This window comes from Tyto alba, unplaced genomic scaffold, assembly GCF_018691265.1.
Source record: "Tyto alba isolate M040663 unplaced genomic scaffold, T.alba_DEE_v4.0 Super-Scaffold_41, whole genome shotgun sequence".
NCBI lineage: Eukaryota > Metazoa > Chordata > Aves > Strigiformes > Tytonidae > Tyto > Tyto alba.
Genome location: NW_024881317.1, coordinates 8181690 through 8199821, shown reverse-complemented (window position 1 = coordinate 8199821; position 18132 = coordinate 8181690). Strand labels below are relative to the sequence as shown.

Below are 18132 nucleotides of genomic sequence, written 5' to 3'. Positions count from 1 at the left end.
GGAAATAGTTTAAAGCTGCCTGAATCAGAGAAACTGCAAAAAGTGTTTGTATTAACTTTATGATGAAGAAATGCCCCCTCCAGGGAATATTTATGTATCCTCCATCTTTGAGATGAATAATAATCCTAAACAAAGAAAAAAAAAATATATATGTGACCTCATAAAAATAACCCAATAATCCAACTGGGACTCAGCTTTTCAGGGTGTTCAGAATGGAAATTGCAGAACTGCTTTACAGATTACAGACTTCCTTATGGGCCAGGAGAATACTGGATTCCGTTACCAGTCACAACCCCTCATATGTCAACTTGCTCTTATCCTCAGTGGCTGTCTATAGTCCCGATCAGTGATGAAAAAGAGGACAAGAAAGAATGGAGAAAATAATTTGACACATTTTAAAGGATTCCTTTAAAAAAAGAATCCTGAACCATCTGTGTTAGGTATTTCTGCTTATTTTTGTTATCTCTATTACATAATGCAGGGTCCCCGTGGGTGGCACAGTGCTTAAATGTAACATCTGAATGTGGCATTTAAAGTTCTATTCTTACTATTTCAAGCACCTAATGGCACGAATTAAGCAAATTTGAGTTAAAGACATCACAGATGCTGAAGAACAAATCATTAGATATTGATACAATCTGATGCATCACTGCTTTTAAGTCTTACTGCGGTTATCTAGGAAATCAGTGAAATCCTCCTCTATGGAGATCACTAGGAGTTATGTCACTGACTTCAGTTGAGGTAGATTTTTCCCCATTGTCTAAAAAAGATTCAAAACCTGTGTCTTGACCTGTGGTGCCTATTAAAAAAACATTATCTCTTCTCAGGAGTAGGGAGTGTTAGGTGTAATGCCCAGGGCAATAAAATTCTCATTCTTTAAACTGCTGTTTTTTTCTTCTGCCTTTCCTGTCTTGGAATTGATGTGTGTATAGTAGAGCGTGGCTAAAACAGCAGCTGAGTACTTCCTGGCTACATTCTACAGAGAGGTAAAAGAATTGACATAGAGCTTCCAAAGATAATAATTTGAATGTCTTATTAATTGTTATTTGTAATAATGGCTCTTTCCTTAAGGGTCTTTCAGAATCCTTAACTGCTTATTAATGCTGCATAGATAAGGATTGCTCCCTAGTGGGAGAAATGAAGTGGAATATGGAAGCCTTTCAATGAAAGAAACAGGTCTGGGAAAGGAACAAGAAAAAGAATTCACCATTTGAATGAATGGAGAAATATGGTCGCTCAAATGCAATTACCAGATTTCATCCTCTGTTCTTAAAAAGTGCCAGGAGATCTCACAGACCGATGTCTCTGATGCATTCTGTGTGATTAAATCCCTTCCTATCAAGACTGGAACCTCCTTTGGTGTGGAATTCAGGCCTGTCTAGATCACAGTCACAGGCATACCTTGAGCTCATGGACAGCTGTCAGAAGTAGCCTTAGATTAGCTACCTTTGGCTGTCAGTAACAGGCAACTCCAGATGCAGAATTCTCAGTACAGGCTCTTAAATTTAGCCAGGTCAATGCTCAAGGAGTTAGACTGTACCAAAAAGCTCGGTGCCACTAGTATTCAAGTTAATTACCTTAGAACTAGGCTCAAAGATGCTCATATGAACTACCAACATATTTTTTACAACTCTATGAATGATCTTATAAGGATACATGCCCTGTATCATCTCAAAATCACTACTTCCTGCAGCTCAATCCTTTTGGCTCCAGCCTGAAGTTTCTTTTTATTTCACTGTTGAATGAAACATCAGAGCATGGACAGTAAAAGAGTGAGAGATCATGGAAAGATTTCACTGAGATGAAACTCAGAAGCATGGCAACGAGGGTCTGGAGAGAGCAGACAATGCTAACCATCAAGACAATAAGTATCTCCTCTGCTTTACCCTTCCATGCTCGAGACGTGCATTGGGTGGAGGGTGGTACAAGGTTCTTTGAAAGATTTGCTTACTTTATAGAGTCCATGGCTGCAGCCGCAGTACGTGCTCTCCATGGTGTAGCTCCTCAACACACCCATTTCCTTCCATACCACCACCCGAGCTGTCGACTCCCGGGACTTCTCCACCAGGAAGCTGCAGCTGTTCATGACAAATGCAGGGGCCACTTTATCCAGGATTTTAGGAAGAGTCTATGAGAAAATATCAGCAGTGATGAGAAAATGAATTGAACAGATGCACATGTGTTTATATCATACACACATACACAGAGACACCTGTGTTTTATAATGTGTATATAATCAAATCTATCTGTAGGCACTGTTACTGAGATCTCCAACCAGTGCATTATGTCCATCCCATGTGAAATCCTCAGATTCTAACAACTGTTTCATCCAAAAGACTAAAATGCAAAATACCAAGTACACTTGGTGTATCCCACTCAAAATCAAACATTTTCACACCCAGTAATTTGGGACTGCTGCAGTCACAGAGTTTTGTTTTCAAGCTGCTTCAACATTAACCTACACCTCCCTGTTGTGCTGAGATGACTGCAGTCACAGTTCAGTACCTGATATTCCCATTCTCCCCTCTCCAGCTATATCTCCTCCCATCATGCATCCACAATTTGACAAGGGATTCAGCTATGGGAGGAGTTTTGTCTGAAGCTAGCACTGAGCAGAGAAAGGGGATGTGTATTCTCATGGAAGGTCGCACATAATTATATGAAAATAGACCTCAACATGTAACTAACTTTCATTGTGAAACAAACCCAAACATTTGCATCTGAGTCCAAACAATATATTTTATACGCTTCATTTAGAGAATCACAATAAAAAGTAATCATGAAGATCCAGCAAAAATTACATCTTAGCCCTGAGTGATTTTCTTATTCTAGAAATCATATTTCCTGTCAAAGTATATAAACAGTCCTAATACACTGCAGTATCAAATATTTCCATCAGTACAGAGGCAACACTTAGTCATTACACAGTGATAAATGTGTTACTTCTACACTCTGTAAAAATATATACTAGATGCATCAACACTAGGTGTGCTCTATGTAGAAACTGGACCTTTCAGTACACACTAAATTTTGTCTAAATTTTGGTGCTGGTATATTAACCATAACATAGGCCAAAAGCTCATTTGATCCATCTAGAGAAGAGCAAGTAAAATGAGGACTTTCATTATTTCTTTGACTACAGCTTTCTTAAACATCTGAACTGAATGGAATCATATAAAAGGAGTTTCCACTTACTGCTAATGGTATTTACTCTTGAATTTCATTCAGTTTGGGCGGAGAAAGCCAAGCAGATAATTTTACTTCCCAATAACAATCAGTTTCACTGACCGATTCTGAGTAATTGTAGTTCCATGCTGTTGAGCTTTACTTCATAGCACTGTTCAGGAATACTTGGTTTCATTGAAAGTGAAAGAATAATGTCTTCTCTTAAAACATGTTTGATGTGAATGATAAATCTTTGGCCTAAACTATTTTGCAATATCTTCTGTAAACAGCTTAACCATACATATCTCCATAACAAAAAAAAGTAAATTTAACTTTTCAGTATATTCTGGCTACAGCTGTCAATAGACTTTACCAGTTCTATAAGGTATAGACCTTAAGTTCTATTAAGGTTCATTTTTTCAGATTAAAAAAATGAGGGGGAGAAAACAGGAACAAAGCAAGAGATTCCATTTTAAATCAGAGACGCACTCTTAAGTCAAGATCTCCAGCATGCCACTAAGGGCTACAGCACTCCCTTTCCTGTGGGAGTAGTGAACTGAGGAATCTTCAAAATTGACTGTTTGCCCTAAATGACACAGCCAGCATTTCTGGGTTCCCTTCAATGTGTGACTTGCTGCATGGGGATCACAAAATAGTATACTTTTCATGCAGTGCTTTCAGGTTTTCCTTGTTTTGGGTTGAACAGGAATTAAAAAAATGCAAAAAGCCATATCATCCAGATGTTTATAAGCCTCAGCACAATCATGACACCCAGTTAAACTGCATTTGAAGGTTCAGATTAGTTTTTCTTTCGCCCTTATCTGAACAAATACACATTTTTTTTGTAAATACGTACTATCAAATACAATAATCAGATCCCTAATCCAGTTTAGCATTTTAAAACAATTGAAATTATATGCATAATCAATCTTTTATATTTAATTAAATAAAAATGGTGGCAGGTAATAGTAATGCCTCTGTACGCAGAAGTCATTTAGGGACATTAGCAAATCTTAATGTAATATTCTTTTCATTTTACCAGCGTTCACTAGATTTCACAATAATAGTTCTTTCTTCTCTACTTATTCTTCTCATTAATTATCTTTCAATAGTACATTATGAAAGAGTGAAAACACACCCTTTAAAGGATACTTTCATGACAGTGCAACAGTGTGACTGTGTTCCCTCTCACTCACAGCTGGATTTAGGAAGTACAACAGCAAAAGAAGCTACTTCCCTCACACAGGACCCTGTCCATAAACCTCCAATCCCGTTAGGAGAGAATGGAATTATATTACTTTACTGATGTCCCTGCAGAGATTGCTGTCAAAGGGGCCTGGAATGGCTATCAAAAGGACAAATCTTCAAGCTGGGCTTTGCAATGACAATGCTGTGCAAGTCACCCAAGGCCTACAAATATTAGAAGGTAATGAAGATTCTTACTCCTGTATATTGCCAAGGGCTACAGCTGAGTCTATGACCCATGAGGCAAAGGCTGTTCCAAAAAATAACATTTTCTTGAGGTATTTGTTTCCTGCTCCTGGGGAGAAAAATCAATCACAGAGGCTGGATTAATCTCCAACTACCTACAGGAGGCAGGAGAGAAACCTGTGCAAACAGTGCAAGGAAGCAGGTCTGAGACAGGGTGATTATCTGCTGCAGCTTGCAACTGCAGATGTGCAGATGTCCTACATACCTAGTTTCCCCAGCCTAAGAAGGAAGAGGGTGACCCATAAGCAGGAACAGCAGCAGGCACCCATCTCCTGTTTTGTGCAAAAGAGAAGATTTGAACCACAAAAGTCTTTCTTATAGGCCACTGTAGAGTATTCTCGGACAGTCTGTTCATTGCAGATTCAAGGCAGGCTCCAGATGCTGACAACAGCATTTGAATTCTGTTTGTGTAACAGTGAACTGTCCTCAGACTTTTCAAGCCCTCTGAATTCAAACACAGCAAAAGATGTCCTGACTGTAAGTACCCTCCCTGCTTTCTTAGTGAAACAGCGTGTTTGCCACAGGGACCCCTCTCACAACGAATGCTGGAGCACTTTCTTCCAGTAATTTTGGTATGCTGTGTACAATGCCATAAGATGAACATGAAAGATGCAGCACCCTTATGGGAGGATAATTAGTAGTTGTGCTGAAGTAGTGAAAATTATACAGAGATGTAAACTGAGACTTTTCAATCTTTTTCAGGTTGCAGTGAACCCAGCTATACCTTTATAATCTGTTCAAGGCCACAATGACTGTTTTGTGAAATTCACATTTTTGAGACTATAATTAGAGCTCATAAGATTCCTTTTGTCCATATAAATTTGTCATATAAGAGAAAAATGTCATCCAAACAGATGCACACACACACACACAAAAAAAAAAAAAAAAAAGAGATGGAGGGGAAATGCAGAGAAAAGTTTGATGAATGAGACATTCACATGAAGTAGAAATAAAACAGATTTTAGTATTTCTCCTTTCTAATTCCAGAAAAATTTCCCTAGCTATGACACCAAGTACTTGCTGTGGAGGTAACTCCATTACATTAGATCTGTTTGACAACCATTGAATTCTCTGGTGTTTTCAGTGGGACCAGAAGCTTTTTTGTGATGAAACAATTGAACTGAGTAGGACAGTGGCACACTGTCATTTTCTCAGCTACCATTACGTAATTCCTATTTATTTTCTTATTATGGTGGAGTGAGGGGACAAAACTGTATGTGTATTTAGAAATTATAAAACACACAAAAATATAGCTGTCCTATTAGTCTGTAGACAAAGATTATAACACAGCATCTTACTAAAGTGAAAAAAAATAGGGACCCATCTACTGACAATATTCTTGCTAATACGTGGTGCATGAAGATACTATGCATGATTTGAAACTCTCTGAACCATTACTCCTCTGGAGTAAGGGAAGCTTACACCTACCTCCAAAGTTTGTGAGCTGGCCTTTTCTTAGCTAGCTGCATAGCTGCACATATATGCCAGTAATTGCAGAAAGGAATAAAGTGGACCTACCCTGTAGCCAACATCTTCGGTGATAACTGCTGTGTCAACGATGCAGCCTGCTTGCCACAAGGTCTCCTTGATGCTGCAGCCATAAAGAAACACGTTCTTTTTCTGAGAGTGTCCGTGGTAGTCACAGAATACCTGGGGGGGGGGGGTGGGGTGGGGGGGTGTCAGGGGGAAAGGCAAAAATCTTAAACACTGAAAAAGAAAAGGTTCCCTCATTCTTAATCATAATAATCACTATAAGACTATAGGTGGGGTATATGTTTTTTTTTTTTTTCAAGTCTCTTCAGAGTAGCTTAGACTCTGAGCCATGCCCATAACCTGTGTCAAACTTTGTTAGTCAGTTGTATCTTGCTTTATTTATTTGATCTGACATGATCTCAGGGATCCAGAGTCAAGACTAGTGCATTTTTCTCTGCAGCTGAAATAAACGTGACATCTGTACAAGAATCCATGGTAACTCAGGAACCTAAGGGTTCATGGTAACTTATGATACAACAACAGAGCAATTTGTCAGGTTCTTTGTACTCCTAAACTCCAGCTTTATCCTCATGAGATTTTAAATCTATGCTTTCCCAAGCAATTAATCATCACTTTGTCATCTTTAAATTCAAAATGTGTGCTACACAATTTTCAGAAAACTGTAATTGTGCAACTGTATTGCACAATGCTGTCAGATCTTTGCATGAATTCCGGGGAGCCAAGCACAGAACATGACCTATCTTCATGGCAAATAATCTCATTCCACACTAATCTATCTGTCTATCTAATCCATCTCTCATGTCAGCTGTCAGATAAGCTAGGCACAAGGCACATTCCCAGTTTTAGCAGAAGTTTTGATTATCTTTATAGGCAGATATAGAAATGAAAATCATGATTTAATGACCCGAGGTAAATATTGACCCAAGTCTTAAAGAATAATCAATCTCAGTGCCCTCTGAGATATGAAGTCGATATACACACTGCTGTTACATATATTCTCCATGTCTTTAACAGGAATATTCAGAAATCTGTCAATGAAAAGACAAGAATTTCTAAAGAGAAGGAATTGGTTCATTTTAAACCAATATTCACCACTGAGTATAAAGGAGCTTCAAGATTTAATTGAAACAGTTTTCCATGGCTTATGTTGGAGACAAAAGAATGGGTGTAGGATGGTAGGGAAGAATTATGGATCAATATAAAGAGAGATGAGGGAGAAATATGGGGTAAAAAAATATACATATTCTTACATAAATACATATGCAAGAAGGGAGAAACAGATGGAGTAGATGAGCTTCTTCCACCAACTGTTAGGGCAAGATCTAGCCTAGTATGTTTATTTACCAGCTATACAGTAATTAAGTTTAGCTTCAGCAAGTCAGGAAGTTTAATTAGCTAGGAATCGAGCATGTACATACTTTCAGCTCCTCTGACAAAGAGTAGGTTGATGTACAGGAGAGACTAAGGCACAAGTGCATAAAGAACCATCTCACTGCTCTTAATTAGGTGGGCAATTATACATGTCTCGTAGCCTATATGCTGCTACTCTTGGTTTCTGACCTGTCAGTTCTCCTTCCTGCACCACCACTCAACTCCAGCTCTCTTTGTAGGGCCCTGAGTCTGCACATCCCCACCCCTGCAGCACACACTTGCCTCACCTGAAGCATGTGAACAGCAACCTACCCAGCAGCAACTGCTCCGACTTTACTTACACCTTTGCTACCCGGCAAAGGCAGAAAGGGGAGGACAAACAGGGCAGTCTGAGAGCTGCTCATTGGTGCAAACATACAACCAGCATAATTTCCAAAGGGAAAAAGTCAGTATTGTACAGACCTCAGTGACTCAGCTCCCTCAGGCTCTGTGCATATTTTGCAGGATTTGTGCAGCCCCTGCACTTGATGTAACTGTCTGAACCACGTGCAATTATCCTGTAATGTCTCATTCTGAAGAGTTGCGTTTATTGTTTCTCTTAATGACAGGCATTTTTCCAGTTAATGTTTCATCTAAGCTATCAACAATACACAACTATAGCTTAGGTTAACCACAGGTACCACCCTAGAATTTATTCCTATGAATATCAAAGAGGATTTTATAGCTTTCATTTTATTTCAAGGCAGAGAACCCAGCTCAATTGGGTATCAATTACCTGCCAATTCACAGAATTACCAGCACACAAAAGACACAATACATTATTTGTCTAAATTATTATTTTACTTATCAGAAACCACACAGGGATGAGCAGATACTGGGGCTGCCTGATCAGCAGGTCTATGATTCCGCACCTCAAGAAACTTGCAGATGAGTCTACAGTGATAGATCTGGAATGAGACTTCTTCGTTGGTAAAATATTGTCAAAGGTTCTGTAATACGGCTGCTGTTTCAGGCCATGGGAATTTTCACTGATTGTCACCAGCTTCTACAGTAGAAGCATCAGTGTTACTGGAAATACTTTTATTCTATTTGTAAGTTGCACAGAGCTACATTTTAATTAAGTTTGCTGGATATTGCAGTCACTGTGAATGTTTACACTCAATTATTCGTTATAATACATTGTTCTGTCTCACTTTCACACTATAGGGTAGCTTATGTCTCACTATTCAGCCAAGGCTAAGCTATATTTTGTAGATTGAGCACCCAATACAAAATTCTTGCTATGATATGTCTGGGCAAACACTAAGCAAACTTGGACCCTACCAGTCCTCTTTCTTCAGCCTATCCTTCCATATGATTAGGACACTAATACACACAATCTAGTCAAACTCCCAAGGCTTGCACTCACTGGGATATGACTCAAGACACACATGCAAATTTTTATCTATTTAAAGTTGTGAGCACTGATCATCCTTACCATTCTAAAGGTAAGGTTTTCTAACTAAAAAACAACCCTCCCCATGAGTCACAGAATCAGGCACCTTTTAAAACAAAGGAAAAGCAAAATAGAAAAAGGAAAGCAGGAAAAACTGTTAGAAAAGAGAGCACTAGAACAATTTGAAATTTTGTGTGTGTAAATTCTTATTTTTTTCCATAAAAGCATTGTGACAAGAATTTGAATCTCAGGGTCTTGAGGTAGACACGCCTATGTTTTTTCCTCACAATAAGCTACATCCACGCAGGCTGATGCTTGTTTCCAAGCTTCATACAATGCCTTTGAATGGCAGAAAACTCTGCTCAGTGCCTTGTTGTCCCTAGGAAGTACTTTCTGTCCCCTCCAAGGGCATCCTGCTCTTCACTGCAGCTCCGACTCTGTCCAAGCTGCAGGTTCCTTATTGAGTGCTTCAACAGCATCATCAACTATAATATCTAAACCATAGCAATTTCTCATCACAAATGCTCAAGGAGAGAGCAACTTCCCTCTTTCTATCAGAGACCTGGCTGCTCCCAGACAAAAGGTCTCCAAGACTCCCAACTTTGCTGCTCTCAGTTGAATGGAGATCTCATGCTGCAGAGGGTTGCGATGCCACGGTGCCTCCAGTCCCTGGTCTTATTAGGGGGTTCCCAAAGCCAACAAGAGAAGTAAAAAGAAAAAAGCACTTCACAGGTTGTTACCTATAGAACTAACCAATTAAAATGGCTTTGGTTTGAAAGGCTGTTAGCTTTAAAGTTCTTTCCTTTTCTCTTTCAAGAAGCTTTTCTTTGCTTTGAAGAAACTGCTTGCGCATCCCCAGGATAAATGAAACTAAATCACTTCAGAGAAATCATTTGGCTATCAGTGAACTCTGCTCCATGAGATCTTGGAGGTAAAAAAAAAAAAGGGGGAGGAGGGGGAAGAAAAAAAAGGAAAAAAAGAAACACAGCTCTCTTCTGGAGGAGGGAAAAGGCATTTTTGAGCATGTATAAACTAAAATCAATATACTCTTCAAAGGAAAAAAAAAAAAATCAGTTTACTAAGTCTGACATGCAGCCTGTGAGTGAGTGAGATGATAGGATCAATAGTCTGCCTTCACTCGGCAATGATGAAAACTTGCACTGAGTGTTCAACTTTATGCACCTAGATATGACAAGGATGATTGTGTATTTAAAAAAGCCAGATAGCAAATATCAGGGTAAAACAAGACTGATTCTACACTGCTCTGAACCAAAGGAAAAGGTTGGTGAGTAAATACACAACTGTGAAGTGAGTTTCCACAACATTCCTTGTATTGCAGATTTGAGTTTCAGAGCTGTTGGCATTCCCACAAGAATTCACTTCAAGTAGCCCACGGACATTTTCACCTTGTCCAGGCCTTTTCTCAACAAACCCAGAGCTTATTTGGTGTCTTTGGGCATTTCCTGCATGACATCATCAGCCAACCTGTCAGTCTGTGCATCCACATCTATTCATTATCATTTGAACCTCCCCATGATTTTTCTCCTGAGGCCTCAGAACTATCTTTTCATTCTGCTTGGCAACAAAATTGTGCAGATAGGGTGGATCCCAGCCCTATCCCAATTGAAGCTTTGACACTAGACCAATTTCTCATGAAGTTCTGGTATTCCCCCAAAACCAGCCATTTTCTTCCCATTACTAAAGCATCATGGAAGTTCAGACACTTTGAGGGCTGCTTCCTGTGCTTCCCGTGTTTGTGTAATTAGATGGATTGTTCCAACATAGGCTTTTGCACAGTCCATTCAGACTAAATCTTCATGGAATTTCTCCTATCATTGCCATGAAGATAGCAATAACCTACTCATAATATTTAGCTTCGTTGGAGCACTTCAAGGATATTAAAGAGCTTTCAGGAATTCATTTTCTCATTTGTATTCCAGGTGTGCAGAGATACTGAAATGTTGAGTTGTTGGTTAGAAGATTCAGTAAGTAATAAATATCCAAGACTTTCAAAACACTTCTGTAAGATGAAAGCATAACAACTCATGATGCTTTCCAAATCACTCTGGCTTTAAAACAAGACTGGTTTAGACACAACTACAGTAAACAATCCACGTAAAGTAACTCACAAAAGATCCTGGAAGAGACTCACCAGAGGAGCCCGGCCAATGCTATGCAGATAATAGAGAAGACCTTTGGTGTGGTAAATAGTTGGATGGAGCTGGGAACTGGGTGTCAACCACTGTCTGTTCAGATCATCCCCACTCAATGAACAACGGTGGCTGAAATAAGAAAGCAGCACATCACCAACTAGCAAAACAACAGATGATTCCAAAAAGTTTCCGATTCTGGCAAGCCCTGTCACAAAAACAGGGAATGTCAATTACAGCACAGATATACAGGTTTTGAACATTGGGCTGGAATGAAACAACAGGCTGTATTATATTTCAAAGGTGTTTATATAGTATATGCATATAATATCCTTTCCTTCCAAGGTTCACATAGTTGCAATCCTGAAAATAAAAGCAGTTTTTCCTTTACCTAACTATGTACAAATCAAATGACTGCTTACAAACAAAAAAATCTTCTGAAATGTTCTAAATGCTGTGCTATCTATGAAATTCACCCAGTTTACAAAGAGCACAGGCTTCTCAAAACCTCCACAGCAAACAAGTCCATCCAACTCCTACTCATTCTAATTGAAGACAGGCACTTGAATCTCTTCGACCAGTCTGAAATATGAATGCACTTAAATGAGATGAGCTGGATATCTCATTTAAGCTTCTCCACTCACAAGAAATGCCGCTATCGAAAGCGCATCAGGAAGATCTTGATGCATGCTACATCATTATGTAGAACAATTACCTAGCTTCACTGCAAAGGCTGAATAAAAAGCCAAATAAGGATCTCAGATTAGCACTGAAAAAAACATTTCCCTTAGTTGGTTTGAACATATTCTGTTACTGACTTAGTGATCACTGGGAGATTGTGCAGGATATTTGACTGTATGGATCAGTACATCACTGCACGGTTTTGAAAAATCCAGTTACTCTCCCTTGTTAGTGATTGTGTGTAGATCAGAGCCCACTCACACTCCTCAAATGATTTGCTGTAATTTGGTTCATGATTTAAAAATCACAGTGTGCTGATAAAAATCAGGAATCAACCCTCCAGTATATGAGATACTGTGGTAGGTCCTCATCACCTCCATACTATCCAGTTAAGCACTAGAATGATTCTGGTGGCATTTTAAACTTGGGCTGGCTTGTGCTTAAAAAAGAAAAAGAAGTTCTCAGGTGTGACAGGAATTTCTAGCTACAGTGTTGCATCCAGTTTTGCTCTTCCAGCCTCCTAGAACAAAATAAAATACATATGTATTCATGGGGATGTGGCCTGTTTTATTGGCAGAGCCTTGCACTGCAGCTTGTAACCTCTCTGGCATTATCAGTGCCTTGCAAATGATGCTTGAAGAAAAAGGATCATAAAACAGAAATGCTTTAAAAAAAAAGTATAAACAATGGAGAACTGGTTAAGAATGGAAGACAAAGAAATAATAAGTATCACTAAGAATATTTCATAAATTTTTAATGTAGAAAAACGAAGTCTCTAATGCCATCTTGGGGTTTCTAACAACATCACAGGATCCATTCCAAGTTTCCTCTAGTTTCACTGTTATCTGAATTCCCTTCTTTCCTCATAATCCATAGTTCCCATGTTAGTCATTCAGTGAATCAGAAAACATTAGCAATAGCTAACACATGGGAAGTCAGCAAATGTTGCTGTGATGCTTCTGCCAAAAATTCTACATGAAAACATGACAACTTCGGTTATGTTTCTTAAAGGATCTTCAGATAAAATTACCTTTAGGCTCACCTCTCCTGATCTTCAGGACAACAGCTGCTCAACTGAGATTAGCAGCTGCATTTCTGCCAAGAACTTGTGTTGATATTTATTGTCCAACATAGAAAACTAAACATGCATGGGAGCAGAAATATGACAACTGAAAACTACTCCTAAAAGGATTCAGTAAACACAGAGATTAATATCAAACCAACCCCAAGTTCAATTTTTATTTCACTATTTCTTAGACTAATCTAAAAGCCTCTGTAAAAAATTTTCTTATACCTTCAGAATGTATAAAGAAATCCCATGATCTGTTCGAAAAGCATGTATGAAAAACTCCTCATCAAGTCTATTAACACACATGAAAGCCAAGTAGACAGTGTGACAAGGCACTGGTGTTTCCTGCTGTGGAATCTGGTTCTGTTGTGGCCCATGGACTGCAGTGCATTACTTGTATACGAGCATTTCACACAGCATGCCAACATCTCTGCAGTTCACAGCACCCTCACTCTTCCGACAGGTTTCACTCTGCTCTTAAGACAATTTACCAACTCTGTTGCTCTGATGCAGATTGTGATTTTCCTTAGAGGTGACCCTATGACAAGCCAATCCCGTCCCCTGCAGTTCACAGATGAGGCTGGTTGCTTAGTATTGGTTTTGTAACTGTAATCCAACTCTAAAACAATAATTTGAAAGCTCTTATTTACTGCAGGGCAGGAAGGTAACGTCTCTGCGTGTTGACAAGAGCTGGAAAACAAAGTTCAGCTCTGTCCCTTCAATGGTTAACATCTCTGCTCATTTAAATGACCTTTAAATATTAGCACTCAGACTGGCCGCTCATATCCACAGCTCCTAAGGAGATACAGAAGTTTAATTAAATTATGAGAAGCTGATTTTTTCCATCCTGCTCCCTCCTCCCATCAAACTGTTCAAGTCTGTTTACTTTTGTAGATACCAGTTCCCTGCCAGGCCTGTTCCCCCTTATCCCTTCCTTTCTTCTCTTTCTTTCCTAATAGCGATGACATTCGCAGATAATGGTTTTGTCCGTTATGCTCTGCAACCAAGGGTGAAGGTAAAATATTAAGCTGATTTCAAGTGCTGATAGCAAATAAAGGGACCAGGAAGCTGAGACTGGCTTTGAATGTTTGGCAGGATTTAATGAAATTCACTGCTCAAATCAAAGGCTTTTCTTACAACACAGTTCCAAGCCATTATATTTGCTTTAAATGTTTTATGTCTCTTTTCTCCTTTGCAGCATTAGCAAGACTACCTGCCACCTTGCATGGGACCAGTAGCAGCTTGAAGGAAATTATGAAAACATTTGCCAAAAATAATTCCAATAAGAAAACCCCACTTCTGTGTCTCTATACAGATTACCTGTAATTCTGCTATTTGTTATATGTCTTCAGCCCAGATATATTCAAAACAATTAAAAGGTATTCCTTTTGTTCACAAGCCCGATGCTTTTGTTATAGCCCTGCCTCCTCTTCTACCTTTACACAGACAGGACATTCTCTGATGTGTATCAGCCTATGGGATAGCTGTCAGCTGTTTCTGGGGCAGTGCATGGCTACCAAGTAGAGCACAGTAAAATGAGACAAAAAAGAAAAACCAAACACACATTTGACCTTCTCCAAGCAGATCCTGCTAGTATTTCCAAAGTTATTTGTAGAATGACTCAAGAGAAGCTATGGAGCTGGTGAAAGAAGAGATCCTTTGACCTTTACCAACTAAACCTTTCTAAATGGACATGGACAGAAAACACTGACTGTCGCAGTGATACAGGGCAAGGTGTTCAGCACTTACTATTGCCCAAGTAAAGAAATACTTGGGCAGTCTGTGCTTCAGATATACTCCAATAGTGTCATGCAGTACAGCAAGATGAATAAAAACAAAGCATTCAAGCCATCCAGTCCCTGGAGAAAAGATAACTCATGTGACTGGTTCCAAGCAGAGTAAATTCATCCTTAGGTAAATTTGTTGTTGAGTGCTAGCTTCAAATACCATCAATATATGCCACCAAGAATGCTCCTATTTCTATGCAATCTTCAGCTCTAAAGACATATAAATGCAGGTAGTCATGTAGGAGAACTATTCTGTGAAAACTGGATCCCTGGCATCTGAAGTTAATATGCCACAGACAGAAAGATCAGGTGAGATTCCCCTTCTGAACCCATAAGAGATAACTGAACTTCTAACTGAAGCATTAGAATCTTGATGTGAAGACAGTGACATGTCACAGGGAGTTAATGAGAAAGAGGTTAAGTAGATAAAGAACAGACTTGTTCAGTTTAAGACAGAATTGTATTTTAAATCTGTTTGTACTTTTAAGATCTAGCTTTTAATCTTGTACCTCAAAGCCTGACATGAAGTTTTACTAAAGATGTGTTTTCTCTGTTGTCTTACTCTAAAGCCTGTTTGGCTTTGAGGTCAAATTAACCTCAGATAATGCATTAAACTGCACTAAATTCTGCATGAGCCATGTATATGGACAGAGAGATGGTACCTGACCCTAATCAAAGGCTTGATGAGGTCAATGGAACCTTTTAGTTGACTGCAATAAGCCTGGATCAGTGCTCTGCACAGGTACAAAAATGGGAGAGGTGGGGGAAGAGAGAGAGAAAAACATCAATACACAGGAAAAATAAAACAAAAGGGAACAGAAGGTGCAGAGTAAAGAGATTGGGGGATAAATATAATGCACAAGATATTAGACAAGGAAGAAAACAAGAAATGGAGACAGAGAAAAGATACTTTTTAAAGAAAATATGTTTCTGTACTTGGAAGATAAAATGATTCAAAGTCTCCTGTCCATTACAGATAAATGGAAAGATAGGGCCCATCATATTGAATGAATGATGTCAGGACTGATAAGAACAGCACCTGGGGCACAGGGGACTATAAAATCTAAAGAGATGCATTGTGTTTTATATGTAGAGAGCAGCATCACTATTCACTGTGCATCCTAAAAGCAGACAGCAGTACTAGCGTAGGATAAGAATATCTATATAAAAGCAAGTAGGTACATGTAAACATCAGGACACCACTGAGCATCACGAGGCAGCCTCAACCAGATACAGTATGATGGACTTTATAAATAACTACTGCCTAGGATGGAAGCAGCAATATTTACATTAAGATGTTTTGGTCTTGCCATTCAGAAAGCTCAAAGCAACCTGGAGGGGAAAAAAAAAAAGGGGATCAGGGAAGGGGAGGAAATCCTTAATTTCTCTTGATTTTAAATCTTTTCAGAGAGGAAGACTTGGTGATGTGAGAAAGCAGCAGCACCAGCAAAACCCTCCTTTATAATTTAAAAGAAGGGGTCAGAGATAAAACCATTATTTTCTGTCTTTGTTCAAGCCCATGTGCTGACACTATAATGACTATCACGTCCATTCCACAGAGATGCTCATCCAACGTCACCCAGGCACTGCATCATGGCATTGCCCTGTGATGCCAGTGATAATTTCAGAAACAAAATATCACCATAACAATGTAAATATTGGAGGCTTTACACTGAGAGCAATCCAAAGAAACAGTATGCTTATGTAACATAAAACAGTCTGCATTTTAAGTGTTTGGATATTTTTCAGAAGCTTTAGAATGACAGCTAACTAGTCTTCCATCCTCTGAAATTTCTGTGTCTTAATGGCCTAAGAGAAAATACCAAGTGCTGAGGACCTCTTTGTAAAGCTCTTAATTTAATCTATTTCATTTTATAGCAGACATATATACAGAGTTGTACTACAGCACTCTACAGCTGGAATCAAAGATGGGGAGATTATATGGCAGAATATTTTTCTTTCTGTGCTCTAGACTGCACCGTTAATTTCATGGTGGAGTATCTTTCCCACCATGAAAGTGGGCCACTTAAAGCTCCCTCTGGGACAGCTCACTTTTGTATGTAGGAAAGCCCCAGGGTTTCCCTGTGGTGAGGTGATCCCTTCACCTGGTTACTCCAAAGAATGCAAAAGGTAATGTTCTTCCTTTGTTCAGGGTGTGAAGTTATTAGATTTTCCCCTGTTTATCATGAAATACAGGTGAATAGCTGCAAGGCATACACACAGACACTGATGAATGAAACAGTTCCCATCAGCATTACTGCAACTAAAAATCAAGTTCTGATCATTCACTCTTTCCTTCTGACTGCGAGCAAGATGAATGCTAAAATGCCTATATAGAACAAAGATCAAGAGCATTTTGCCTTCCCAGCGTAACCTAATCAGCTGGAAGTTCAGGAGACAATTCCTATTCTATATCTTTCTTCAAGTGTGCATTTAATTCCTAAATTGTATTTACAGTCCCCTCCTCACTTACTTATGACTTACTGCAATGTTAATTGCCCTCAAGACTCATTTGCACTGCATCTATTACACCTGCTTTCATTATGAGTAAAGGCCACAGATGGTATTAGAGCACCAAGGCAGGCATGCACTGGTTAGCTAGATGACAAAAACCAAGGCCAGAAAGTCAACATCTCCTAAGAGATCCCCATAAACTTCCAGGCAATGGTGATTTTTTGATTGCACTAGGAACCCTTACTGCCTAGCTTATTTTATCTCTAGGCCTTTAAGTGGAAATTTTTTACTGCTTTCTTCTCTTTTTTATTGCACCTTAACCACACACACAATGCCAAATTTATCTCCTGAATTACACTCATGCTATCTGGATGCCAACCAATTTAAGGATGCCATTGAAAGGATCCATCTCATTTCAGACCGTGGCTGCTCTGCGACTCTTCCCTCCTAGCACTGACTAATGAATCTGTGATGCATAATGCTTCCTCTTGGGCAAACTGTATCCTGAAGTATCATTCTGCCAGCTTCTTCTTGCCTCCCTGCAGCTGAGCACTGATACTAATTATCGTAATGAGCCTTCAGTGTTTCACTTGCTACATCTGACTGATTTTGTCACAATGGACAATCCTTGCTTCCCAAGATAAATGATACAGTCTGTGCTCTTCCTGTTCGATGCATGTAACTGTGTCTCTATCCTTGCTCAGCTCCCTCTGTTATAAGGGTTGATTTTCTCTCTGTGGACACATTTCATTAAGTCACATTTGGTTGCAAACCAGTTCAAGATGCAGGATGAGATCTGGTTCACCCCGTTAATGCTGTCAATGTCATAATCAAATAAGCCAGGAGGTTCAGACAATCTACTGAAAAGCGGAGTTAACAGCATTGTCACAGATAAGCTAACCTCCCTCCCAGTTCCATATCAAAGGATGCCCATCAGATTTCTATTTTTCTAGTTGCAACAACAGTAACTATTAAATACCAGATAATTCCTTCACCTGCAGTTGCCCATACTTTGCATTGTAATTTATGAGAAAA

General features: G+C 39.2%; 1 protein-coding gene across 1 annotated transcript in view; it reads right to left on the bottom strand.

Annotated features, from left to right (window-relative positions):
- AGBL1 (AGBL carboxypeptidase 1) overlaps window positions 1-18132 on the bottom strand; it is a 209082-nt gene that overhangs the window by 37120 nt on the left and 153830 nt on the right. Inside the window, exons 19-21 of the mRNA XM_032994199.2 lie at window positions 11109-11238; window positions 6175-6306; window positions 1952-2128 (exon numbers count right to left, since the gene is read on the bottom strand). Coding sequence (XP_032850090.2) covers window positions 1952-2128; window positions 6175-6306; window positions 11109-11238 — 439 coding nt within the window. The remainder of the gene's footprint in view (window positions 1-1951; window positions 2129-6174; window positions 6307-11108; window positions 11239-18132) is intronic.